Genomic DNA, 13,524 nt, shown 5'->3' on the forward strand with positions numbered 1-13,524 from the left:
AATCCCTCCTAGGTGTGAGGGTGTGTGATGTCCTATACAGGATGTGTTGTAACCTTGCACCCTGCGTATTCCAAACTGGCTTCACTAGCACCAGTATGTTGTTACAGACAGCAAAATAACGGTTCAATTGTTCTAAATGACAGTAGGATCAGGATCATTTTTAGGAGTTTTAAAAAAACAAAAAAACCTGAGGCAGATTCCAGGCTGGATTTAAAAACTGAAGTTAAGCAGTGCAATATATATCAGTGCAGCTGTTGGCTATGATTCGTAGAATAATACAAAGCCAGCTGAGCTCATGATTAGTTTGAATACCATTTCAGCACACTTAAGAGAGTTAATACTGCTTTTATTGGATGGCTACACTGTAAGGCTCTGCCTTTTAAACTGTGGAAGACACTGCAGCATATTAGACAAACACAATCAAGTATAAAATATGCAACAATATCACTTCATTTGCATAGTCCATAAAGGGCAAATTCATTTGTACAATAAATAACTACATCATAGTGCACAGAAATACAACAGCTTTTCAAATCACATGGTAAATACTAAAGGCCACATTCATTACAAACATTTTGCATAATGTAAAATGTTGCATTGTCTTAACAGAAATTAAATTTGGCTTCACCCTCACAATAATGTAGTGCTTATGTTCTATATAAGAACTGTAATGACACATAATAAAGCATCTATTTTGCTCACACCATAGCCCGGTACTATTAGTTTACATGTAAGACATGTTAATAACACCATAAGATGCTTTTATTGTCTTTATTACATAGTGAAACAACGTTGTCACATTTGTGATTCGTTTGCCGTAAATGACCACCATGAAATACAGCATATGACAGTGATACAATGCAGGACATTGACATCTTCTTCTAATTGGATATAAAATAATACATTTGAACATGTTCATGTAAAACATAGACGACCAGCTAAAATTAGTTCTTAATTATTTGGCAGCCAGAGTTTCTTAATTATAAAATGAATTAATTCCCTAGACCCCTTTAATTAATTAATATGAGTATAATAATTAATATTTATTTTAGGGGAATAAAATACAAATAGAATTCTATTCCTGTATAGTTTCCCTAATAAATTTAGCACTGGTATTCTGCCTTTATTTTGTAAAGAAGATACAAACCTTTAACACTGGATTGTATAAATGCCATGTGCCTTTTTTTTTTACTCATGTAGGAGTAATTTGTGTATTTAGGCACCTAGAAATTTCCACTAATTAACTATGAAACAAAATAATAGTACTGAAATGAAATTCTACATTAAAAAAAATCAAAGAATGGTCTATGAGAAGGAAAAATTGAACCAATGATATAATATTAAAAACTTGTATCTTTTCTTTTTTTTTTTTGTTTCTCTTTAACTTGCATTTGCATATCATCATAGAATCATATCAGGGAATCGATCTGATCTCAGGTTATTCTGAAAGTAAGAGCAAGGAGGCTTGTGCCCAGCAAATCCCCCAGTGCAGTCAGGTAGGGGATGGAGTAATTATCAGGGTCCAGACCATGTCTCCAGACCAGCCACACCAACACATCTGCCACGTACAGCAGTATTATTACCTAGAGTGAGAGGGAATGAGACAGAGGAGAGCTGTGTTGCTACAAGTCCCTAGTTTGCACATGGCTCAAATTTGAAGTTGGATGTGAGCCTTAGTAATAATAACAACTTTTCTCTTTACTTCTGGTATATTACACCCTGAATAGCACATACTACATTGCAAAAAAAGAGCAAAGTGTAAAAATGGCAAAATGCAAAACTAATAGACTTAAACACAAATTATGAATCAGGATATTGGCTACAATTAAACAAATCATGTAACAAATTCTACTTTCCTGATCAGTTATTTGTTGTTAAACTTTTAAAAGCATTTGGGGTAAAATGTTTAGCGCAGAAGTGTATATATACAAATAATTATTACACTTCCCTCATTGTTATTTTTAACCCCCCCGTCAAAGTTTGAAAATCTGACTGAAAGCCACGTTCCTAACTGGGTTTGATGTTCATCCAAAAGGATCAACTGTCCTGACACAGTTGAATGTTATTACAGCTTGAAGATGCGGCCACAGTTCTTAGCTAAGCTATGCCCTGTTGTCAATTTGGATAAAAAAAATTTCCCCATTGTCTCCACAGTTTGATCTTTGCTCAATGTATAATGGAATAATTCTAAGTCCCTCTGGATAAGGGCATCCGCTAACCGCCATAAATATAAATGGTAAACTTGTTATCCTGCCATTTGCATTTACAATTGTTCCATGACGAGAGAACTAACCCTTGTTGGGAAGTGTTAAGATGTTGGACTTCTAATTTAAAGGTTGTGAGTTCAAATCCCATCACCATGACACTGTTGTGCCCTTGAGCAAGGTGCTTAATGATATAAATGATATCCAAAATGACTTGCAATTATAAATGCTGAAAATGTAAATAATCTTGCCAATTTCAAGCCCGAACATATCACATCGAAACAACTCAGGAGATTAGGGAAAGACACATGCTTCTTATGAGCATATGAAGCCAACCTCTTCATCTTTTTTAAACTCTTACTCATGCTGAGACACAGAGCAGCATAACAAACTTTAGCTAGTGCCACTATGATTAACAAGGAAGAGAGAGAATAACATCCCTCCCAACCTGAGTGCACAGACAGGTTTTCTTTATTAACTAGGAATTTAAGCCTGCAGACAGCACTAAATAGTTTTTTCCACTTGTTATCATGAGACACATGATAACAAGTGGAAAAAACTATTTAGTCACTGTTTTTTTGTGTATCTAACAGGGTTGCACTGTTGCACAAAATACAATTTATAAGGAAATCATAGGAAAATAATATTTTAATATTTTGATACAACCTAAAGTATGTATAAACAGCTGTTTTGATATGATGATGTTCTGAAATCCTAAATTGGCTAGAACATTAATTATTCTTTGAATTTGAAAAAAAAAAAAAAAGCAAAATCATGGAACAAAATCATGGAAAAGACAAATTTCAATGAAGTGTTTTTTTAAACAAAGAAAAACAACTTTCTCAGTAACCATTGCAATGTATTTCAAAAATTGGGAATCAATTAATTGATTGTGTGTATAAAGGTTTGTGTACGCCAGACCTGCAGTAATGCAGCACACAGGTAGCAGCAGATGAAAGCAGGTGTCATGGCAGTGTGTCCACCCTGGAGCAGCTGAACAGTGTAAAGGAAGAGCAGGTGACCTGGAACCACCAGCAGCAACAGAACTCTAGCAGATCTGGAGTTTACTGCTAAACAAAGATGAAGCGTCAAACAATGGGTATCTTTAAAACATCAAGTTTCTGTGATTGGTAGCTTGATAATAAACCCTGTGTTTTTGACTGGCCTCTAACCTGAGGAGCAGAAAGTCCTTCTGGGATGAGGGCAGCGTGTTTTATTGTGTTGAAATGTGACTCCAGGAACACTAATGCAGTGCAAGTAGGTGGAGATGCGGCTAGCCTGAATCCCAACCAGGTTCCCACCTACACCTAAGACAGAGAAAACAATAAATCCTGAAATTATTCTATTTTACAACTGTTTGATGTTAAATAATTTGGTAAAGAAAACTAGCTGTTCTGTTATTTGCCCTAAAATCAGAGCAGAGGAAGTTCCTATTTTGTGCATCATAGGTTGTTAGGAACTTGGAGTCAGAGCACAGGTTCATCCATGATATAGCACCACTTGAGCAGAGAGGGTTAAAAGCATTGCTCAGGAGCCCAATAGTGGCAGCTTGGCAGGGCTATGGCTTGAACCCCTGACATTCTTAACAATAACCCAGAGCCTTAGCCATTGGCCCAACACTTGAGCCATTAATGCCCAATGCCATGATGCAACTTTGTTAAACACCTCTGGGAAAAGTTGGAATGCGGACTGTACCCCAGGCCTCCTCATTATATACTGTATAGCACCTGACTGTGTAAACACCCCTATGGGTAAAAGAGTACAGATCTTCTCAATCACATTTCAAAATCTAATAAATTCATTTTTTCTCAAAAGAATAGAGATTATTATGAGAGCCAGCAAAAGCAAATGGGAACAAAATGTGAATTGGGAAATTCAAAGACCACATACAAATTATAGCCAGGAGTCTAAAATTTTTGTCCCAAAATTTCCTGAACCAATACACATGCCCTAAATACAGTACTATACAACAAGCCTTCAGTTGGTATTTGTGTGTTCAAGCAGAAAAAAATACAAAATACGCAGGTTTTAAGTAGGTTAGAATTACACAGAGTAGGCACATTGGGATTGCAAGGTTAATATCCAGTGTTTATTACCCTAACCCTAAACCTAACCCTAACCCTAGGAAATTAAGCTCAAACAAAGTGAATCATTATAAAGTAAAAAAGAAAAACCAAGGTAATATTTTTACATGATTGTTTACTTCTTTCATATTATAGTTTTCAGCAATGGCATATTGTACAGGCTTCAACTGGCGCAAAAAATATTAACACTGAATTATTTCCATATAGGAGGAACCAAAAAGGAAAATTCAGTGTATGCGATTAAGAATGAAAAATAAAAGAAGTAAATAGATAAGAAATGGAAAGTGAGGGTCAGAAAAATGACAGAGGCAAAGCAATGAGTTTGATGAGTGAAAAAGAGGAAGTGATGTAAAGAAAGATTACATGGTGAAAATAAATTGGGCAAGCAAGCGTTAAATTCCACTAATATATCTTTTAGATAATTGTTTTTCTAAATAGCTTAATTCTTTATATTTGTACTTATTTAAATTAATATTATTCTGATAAATATGTGGAGTTCAAGTATTTAGTAGTACGACCAAGCTTAATTTATACCACAATTATTACATTTTTGAAATTCGTATTTAGTATATTAAGAAATAAGCTTGATACAAATGATATACTGTATAGCTAGTACATAAATGTTTATTTTTATTCATGAAATGAATTTTTGCTTTTGCTTTTGCTGCAAAAAAGCAGGTTGGAAGGATAATATATATCATATTATATAAGATATTATTATAGCATTATTTAAATCTCTTTTTTTTTTAAAGTTATATAGTTGTTTTAAACTAACAACATTATAATAACAATAAAGGGTAGGGGTTCCAAGCAAAAAAATTACACATGGTTAGTTAGAAAATTCCATCAGTTATTCCATCAGTTAGTGGGAATAATAAAATATGCAAAGAAGTGTGGTTCTTTGATGTCGGTAAATAAGAGTGTTGGGGTGGGGGGTGTGTTGAAAAATGGTAGTATATGCTTACAAATAGAAGGAGGTTGAAAATGAACAACTAAAAATTAACAATTAATTCAGGGTAAGGCCCAGAGGTTATTAAAAAAAAAAAGCTTTAAAAGCAATTAAAAGCTTCTTGACTCTCTTGACTTGAGGTTGCAGTGTTTAGTGTTAAGAGAGAGGAGCAGAGAAGTACTAGAGTTATTGATTCTTTAGGCTTGTGAAGACTATTAAGACTACTAAGAGAGAGTGAAAAGAACATAAATGACCAAGATCAAATTACTGAACTATCATTTGGTAGTCCAATGTGATACAATAACAAACTTAAAAAAACAACCTACCATAATAACCTTATACTTCAACACACTGTAAACTGTATTGTACAATCAGATCATCATTTCCACTTTATTTTGGTATCTAAGAATTACAGTAATCAAAATGTTAAGCTCTATCTAGTGTAATAATTATCATAAATGTTAATAATAATCATCTTCATCAACCTTAATCATTTTTTTTTCGAGGACCAGGCTTTGCTTGGAAACTTTTCACTTATTACAAACATTTCCCACAGTGCTTATGGGAAACAATTCACCTACCATTAATGATGGGTGTGAATACAGCCATGCCTTTAAAACGAGGATCACTGACAGTTTTTTCCAGAATCAATCCTCCTGCACTGTGAACACACCAGACAGGGAGACATTTACACCGACAGACTGAGTTCTGATTCTTATCAGATCTGCACAGTTTTGGCAATGTGACAGTGACTTATGTATAATTTTGAGCCTCATTAGGCTTCTTTTTATCAAGTTAAGTGTATTAAGTGATTAAACTAGAAGTCTCTCACACTTTACACTTTTCACCCTCTAGCACACTTTGGTCTTTCACACCTAATTGCATCCTTTATGATAGTGTTGCCTTCTTTGCTTTAATTTATACAAGACTTGTTACATTTATTTCATTAAATAATGTGTAGTCCATGATCCATGTAGAAACACATGTTCATGTTAGTCGGTCTCTTTATATGTAAATTTACCCAAGCCCAGGAGTTCTGGTAAAAACCTAATACACTTTTATTTGTATAGCACATTAAACAATGGTCCCAAAGCTGCTTTGCAGAGATAAATAGGTAATAAAATATTAATTTATATGTTAGTAACTAAAAGTTTATTACCTATAAGTTTATCCCTAATGATCAAGCCAGTAGTGAGAGAGGCAAGAAAAAACTTCCTGAGATTGTAAGTGAAAGAAAGCTTGATAGGAACCAGACTCAAAAGGGAACCCATCCTTATCTGGGTGGCACCGAATGAATGCCGTATTTCTCCTAAAATCACCTATGAACGATTAACAAATATATTTGTTTTTCTAGCTTAAGAAGGATGCCCTTTTGTGAATTATTATTCAGAAATGGTTACCTGCTGATTAGCATAGCAATGATAACAGGCTGCCAGCCTGACTTGAGCACCTCTCTGATTGAAGGACTGTGGCGAGCAATGATCACCCAGAGAGGGATAAGCAAGAGGAACACTGCACATATCAATAGAAGTAAAAACCACATCTCTGCAACAAGGGCACAGAAACATTAAATTGATGTTATAAATACAGTTACCAAACAGCTCAACCAGCATGGTTTATAATTGTAACACAGTTACAACACAATCTGTGGGGTGCTGTGTAAGCATGTCCTACTTCCTGTAATGTAAACACAGTTGTGAAAGTTTGTAAAACCCTGTAAAAGTTCACTATTAACCAGTGTGTTGTAATACAATTGGTCGGACAGGCTAACACCCAATAATATTGTCATCTTTGCTGCCCTCTAGTGGTAAATTAGAAGAAACACTGCACTTAGTAAAACACTGAGATTAGACATCTTAATACCTTAAAATGATATTATATGATTCCATTAATCACTATTATCAATTATTCATTAATTATTGAAAAATAACGAAATATGTTAGTGATAGCACATTTTTTTAAATGTTGGACTTTGTATCAGAAGGTTATATCCCAGTACCACCAAACTATAAATGCTGGGTCCCTGAGCAAGCTTATTAACCATCAATTGTTCAGCTGTATATAAATGTAAGTCTCTCTGGATAAGGGTGTCAGCCAAATGCAATAAATGTAAACATTTAGCAAATAAAGAATGTAATTCTGGACACTTGTAATGTGTTAATGTATTTAAAATTCTTTACCATTAAATGATATCACTTCTGACACTGCATCTCAATAAACATTACCCATATTCCCATTCAGGACTGGCATAGTGGCAATTTAATCATTTTACAAACCTACACCAGACAATGACTTCTATTTTTTTACATGCAGCAAAATAGACATTATTGGTTTTATATGTAAACAGAGATATCGCACCAAGTGGCAAGCACAAAACTTTTAATCAAATTTAGGAGCCTGTATTAAATTTTTTCAGCAAAACAACACCACAACAATAGTATAGAGAACCCTTGCAGTCATTAAACATAGCTGTGCTGCTAAAAGAAACTGTAAACTGATTAAGGGGTTATAATTTTTTCGTTAAAGGATCTAGTTTTTATTTTCATTGCTACAGACTTTTGTTAACAAAGTAATACAGTTCTCTACACCAGCTGTCTGATTGTCTGCTAGGTAGGTCAATAATATTCTTAGATATCAGGACACAGATTATTTTGGTCTATGGATGACTCAAAGATACTATGATGCATTGTAGCAAAAAACATGTATAATTCCTTATTCTCTTTGATCCAACTGCCCAACCAAGGTGATGGTCCTGGAGGACAACAGGTGAATAAGCAGATACCTCTAAAGTGGAAGAAGAAGCTGCCAATTCCTGCTAGTAGTGAGAGGGTAATGAGGTCTCCAAGGCTAGCAACTATGGGGGTTGCTACATTATCAGGGTTAATACCGAACATTCGGGATCCAGTAATCACCCCTACCGTCAGAAAACCTGTATACACACATGAATCTTTATGAAGAACTTTATAGAATTGTATGTTCTATGCAAGGTTTTTACATTCACTAAAAACCACTGCTAAGCTGACTTTCTAATAACACCTAAATATTGGTACCCAAAGTGAGAGCAGAAATGAAGGCTGTGGTCACACTGCTAGTAGACAGTACAGCAGCCTGATGAAGGTCTACGTTGCCCCTAATAAAGCCCCCGAAACCTATGGCAGCTACCGCAGCCAGAAAACCCACCACTATGGCTTGCACCTGCCAGAGATACAGCAGAACAGAGAGAGAGAGAAAGGCTATGTCAATCACAGATTCAATCATGAGTATGAGTACAAATATGTATTTGTATAAGTGTTTAGAGAGAAAGACCTGGACTAAAGCTAGATTGCTGTATACCATCAATGTCCGTTGCGTGGGATTGTCTAGCTGGCCGGTATTGGACTGGATAAGGAGAAGACTTCCTAGTTAATTTACATAGCTTTTTATACCGTTCAATATAAATAAATAAATAAATAAATAAATAAATAAATAAATAAATAATTATTTATTTGATGTATTATGAGATTATTGTAAACAAAATATTGTAATATTAATTTGTTTACAAATTTAACATTTCCTTATTCTATTGCCAAATAATTTTTAATCTTTTGAGACATATACTGTATTTTTAAAATTAGAAAAATCATCTGCCCAAGAAAACTATTTCTAGCTGGAAATTAGTCCAAATGTCTAGAAATTGCTTTTTCAATAATTGTATGTCATTTATAGCAGCATAATGATGGGAAATACAAAATACATTAAGCTACATTTTAGATAATCTCAATCTAAATAATATTAATAATTGTTATTATTATTGTTATTATTAAAACAGTAATATTTTTCATGTGCTGTGTTTTTGCTCACTGCTGTGGATAGTCTGGATGCTAAAGTCATCTCCAGATTTCCCTTTAAGCCCACTAGCGCAGGAACCAATATAAACACTTCAGAGATTTCTTTAAACATTTCCCAGTGCTGAAATAAACAAAGAACAAGAATCAGTGCAAAAACTGTAATGAATAAAAAGAAGAATTAAATGATTCAACCAATAGTTGAACACACACACACACACACACACACACACACACACACACACACACACACACACACACACACACACACACTCACAGACGTACTGTATTTATGATCATTCCAGCAGCCACGCGACTGAAGCTTGCCAGAAGGTACGGCAGCACATGAGAAGCAATTTGTTTGGAACTCTCTGGAAGGCAGCCACTGGCTGAACATGTCAGCTTACAAGTGAAATCTCTCAGCTTATTTCCTACAAGTATCAGCTCCAGTTCCAAATGCACAATTACCATAAAAAATTCAGAAACGCATCTCATCTAGAAGCTGACACAGAGTACATGGTGCATAGCACTGGGTCCTTTAGTTCACTCTGATCTTTATGAAAAATAATTCTAGAAGCATGAAATGTGGAGCACTGTGCAGTCATATATAGAGACAGAAACGTCTTTCGCTGGTGGTATATTTTCCATGTTCAACAAGAATTTGGTGGATTTCCAAAAAAAAAAAGTTATCCACAAGCTGAAGATGAGATGATACACACTTGTTGATTCCCCCTTTACTCTTTTTTTTCTTTCTTCTGCTTAGCCATTTCCCATCACTTCCTGTGTCAATGTCATCATATTTGAAGGGCAAATTTGGTCCTGATAGAGAGGGATCATATCTATGCAAATAAATATGCATTTCTAAACTTAAAAATGTCTCTCTCTCACTCTCTCTGTCGCTCTGTCTTTCTCATACATGCATGCACACACACACACACACACACACACACACACACACACACACACACACACACACACACACACACACACACACACACACACACACACACACACACACACACACACAATCTTACACTTCACTCCTAAGCAGCACTGCTACAGACGGACTCCTGTAGAAGCCGCTGCGCTGTCTGATTCTAAAGAGCATTCTGGTGCGCTGAGAGAGAGAGACCCAGAAGGCAGCCAGCTTCTTCTCTGATGAGTGTGTTCTCCGTTGCTCAGCGGTCACATTCTGCAGCAGCAGGTCTCCCCTCATCATTTCTCAGACAGACACCAGGTGCAGGCAGCTCACAATCCTGCAGATTTTTTAAGTCAGGCTTCTTCTCAAGCAGTGTGTTCATTTAAGGTCTTTGCCTCTGCAGAGTGAGCATCCTGTGATCAGTGCAGCCTGTTTTGTGGGATAGTCGTGAGTCCTAAAGTGACGCAGGTTCGAGAATGCTGGGTGGTTTGTCCTCCAGAGACACTCTCTCTCTCTCTCTCTCTCTCTCTCTCTCTCTCTCTCTCTCTCTCTCTCTCTCTCTCTCTCTCTCTCTCTCTCTCTCTCTCTCTCTCTCTCTCTCTCTCTGAAGTGAGTGGGGGAGAGAAAAGCTAATTGCAGCCTGATATGGCTCCTTCTTTTTCTCATTTATTTCTGCTTACTCTATTAAGAGCAGCCCCTTGTCCCCTTTCTAATCATTTTAATGTCTTTGTGTTCTTCCCTCAGCTCCTCTTTCCACTGCAGACAGGTGTAAAACTACACATACAGACATACATTTGCATCACTTCATATTGCATATCCTGCACTCTCTAGACCTTACTTCCACTGGCCACATAGACTTTCCTTTGTTAAATAATAAAAATGCTTGTCCTCTGCCTCATAAATTCAGAGGACAACCAGAGGACAGCCAGTGAGTCAGCAGATATGTGACTGAGTTATGAGGTATATGGGCCAATAACTGACAGGCTTCTCTCCTCCTCTGCAGACATGATGCTGCTGTGACAAGTTTATTTTTACTGTAGAGAAACTGTGTATCTGAGAAAGGCAAACTGAATGCAATAGGAGTTGACATGTTTTAATCTTATATTATAAGATTATATTGCAAACAGGATTACAACAGTGATGTACCTAAGTAGCCCATTCTTTCCCCAACTACACTCCAGCATGCACACAGTACTGTAAGTAGCTATTTAATTGTCTTTTATACAGTATCGCACATATTTCAATCATATACTCATCAATACATTCAGGCAAGTGCCACTTTACATTTATATAGCAGCAAATACTTGATTTGTTTAGACCAAATCTGTGTTATCACATTCTTTAAAAACCCTCTTTAGAATATCTGACTGATTAATTCTGAAGCCTGGAGCTAGCATAATTTATTTTAAAGTATAACCTTTAAGTGTTATGTAATTTTGAGAGCTAGGTCTTGTGTTTATGTCTACAGGAAAGGGATAAGTAGACATCAAGAGGTAATGCAGGTTCTTTATTGTTCGCAGCAAGATAATAAAGATCTTTAAACAGTGGCATTAGAGCTTAAGATAAAGAAAAACCCCAACGAACTGTCCAAGTGGGCTTGGTCATGATCTGTTCTCTGGACTTTTTTAGATGGTGATGAAACGGCTTACACTCAATAACCTCACAGTCATTTAAGACAGCATCCCCTCTATACCCAACTAGTTAAGCAGAATAGTTCCTTTAGCAGAATACACATCAGCTCTGCTGTAAAAAGAAATGGTGCAGGACGTTATTTGAACTAACAGCTCATCACTGTGCTGGAACATTATTTTGTCTTAAGATAAACTTATTGAACCATAGTCCACTATTCATATATAAGGACTGCTATTTTAATTCTATTCATATTCATTCTTTACTCTCCCTGTTCAATTTAGTTCTGGGTACAATGTTTCCACTGTTGACAATGATTGCACGTTCATTTAAATCGACATCTGCTGCTTATTTGTACAATGTTTACACCCAGGTTCTTATCTTATACACTGAAAAGTCTTAATGCAGAGATTGGACCAAGCTGGTTAAAACTGGGTGTCCAAGATATCTTAATTGGCTTAAAGTTATTTTAGAAAAAAGAGCAGTTGGTGGTGGTACCAGAAATGCTGTTGTATTTATCCTGATCCGCCTTGCCTGGGTTTTGTTAACTGGTCAGACCAACTATATAATTGTGTCTTTCAAGTTGTATACTAAAAATGCTACAGAGTGGACTATTACATGTTAATCGTGATGTACATTGTAACTGTGAATGAAAATGGTCTATTAGATGCTTGTCTAACATATCAGTGTTAGACGGTTCTCGGTATTTTGCATGCTAAACAAATGAACAAGCTGTAATAGAAGTCAATTGTATGTTATTTGGCTGTTGATCCACACACACACACACACACACACACACACACACACACACACACACACACACACACACACACACACACACACACAAATCTGACAATAGGGTCACAGTAGACTGGGCCACATGTCAGGGTGACCGTGACACCTAGTGCTGTAGAACAACATTTACATGCTTGTGTGTTGTTTTTACATAGTTAAACTAAGCATTTGTAAGTAAGTAAGTAAGTAAGAAAGAAAGAAAGAAAGAAAGACAGATAGACAGACAGACAGATAGATGGAACTTGAGCACATATAAATAAGCATATATATATACAATATAAGCACTAACCTGTATTTCATCCAGCACCATTCCAGCAGTTACTGTTCCTAGTCCAGCAAGCCAGAAAGGGATCAGCACCTGCTGAAAAATGATTAAAGAGGACTCTGCCGGCATTTGGCCCACCTTGACATCAACACATTTTTCACATCCACTTATTTTAAATGCTTCAAAGCCTCAACCAACTGTATCTTAAATTTAGTAATGCCAGAATCCAATAATCCAGTTTGGGCACTAAAACACCCTTTGCCCATGTGAACTGGACAGCAGCCTTGTGATCCCCTGGGAAGAGCTTTGCAGTGACCCGTCCTTTTCCAAACTCATTGGCCAACAGTCCTTTTGGCACGATGTATATATCAGAGCTTATGGACATTAAGAAAAATAATAATAATAATAAAAAGATAACACCAGTAATATTAATTTACAGCTACACACACTAAATCTAAACTAACTATGCATCCTCTTTTTTCCTCTAACATTTATCTTTTAATAAAGTTTAATAAAGTTTAAACAAACTATTGTCATTCTATTAAATGCAGTGGGAAAAATTATTGCCAATTTTCCAAAATAATATTATTTTGAAGACCAATAAAAATCTTGGACTTCCTGTGACCTGCACATTTCTCTAAATAAGAGGGTCTACCAGATATTAATATTAAGTTAGTCATCATTATCAAAAAAACAAGTTTCTTTTTAAAATATTGCCCTACATTAGAGAAGCATAACAATCATTACCTAAAAGCAACTTATGAAGTTTTCTTTCTTTCAATTTTTATTCTTAAGTATTTTTTTAATCCAAATTCTAATTGTATTCAAAAAGTTGTATCCAATTTTGCTTGTTTT

At 35.7% G+C, this 13,524-nt stretch overlaps 1 protein-coding gene across 11 annotated transcripts; it reads right to left on the reverse strand.

The window, feature by feature from the left end:
- Window positions 1–329: 329 nt before the first annotated feature.
- LOC310736479 (solute carrier family 41 member 1-like) lies at window positions 330–12,880 on the reverse strand. 11 transcript variants are annotated; one of them, XM_083560003.1, is made up of 10 exons: window positions 12,694–12,880; window positions 9,078–9,185; window positions 8,544–8,615; window positions 8,288–8,432; window positions 8,020–8,166; window positions 6,638–6,782; window positions 5,819–5,898; window positions 3,377–3,511; window positions 3,126–3,274; window positions 330–1,583 (listed from the first exon to the last, which is right to left on the reverse strand). In XM_083560003.1, the coding sequence occupies exons 1-10, from the start codon at window positions 12,796–12,798 to the stop codon at window positions 1,434–1,436; spliced, it is 1,236 nt and encodes a 411-aa protein (XP_083416129.1). In that variant the 5' UTR covers window positions 12,799–12,880; the 3' UTR covers window positions 330–1,433. The 11 variants fall into 11 exon arrangements, with proteins under 11 accessions (XP_083416129.1, XP_083416126.1, XP_083416124.1 ...); XM_083560000.1 differs by lacking the exon at window positions 12,694–12,880 and adding an exon at window positions 9,347–10,491 and having other exon boundaries at window positions 6,638–6,749; XM_083559998.1 differs by lacking the exon at window positions 12,694–12,880 and adding an exon at window positions 9,347–10,491 and having other exon boundaries at window positions 3,126–3,271.
- Between the last annotated feature and the right edge of the window lie 644 nt (window positions 12,881–13,524).

The sequence above is a fragment of the Silurus aristotelis genome, assembly GCF_946808225.1.
Source record: "Silurus aristotelis genome assembly, chromosome: 2".
Taxonomy (NCBI): Eukaryota; Metazoa; Chordata; class Actinopteri; order Siluriformes; family Siluridae; genus Silurus; species Silurus aristotelis.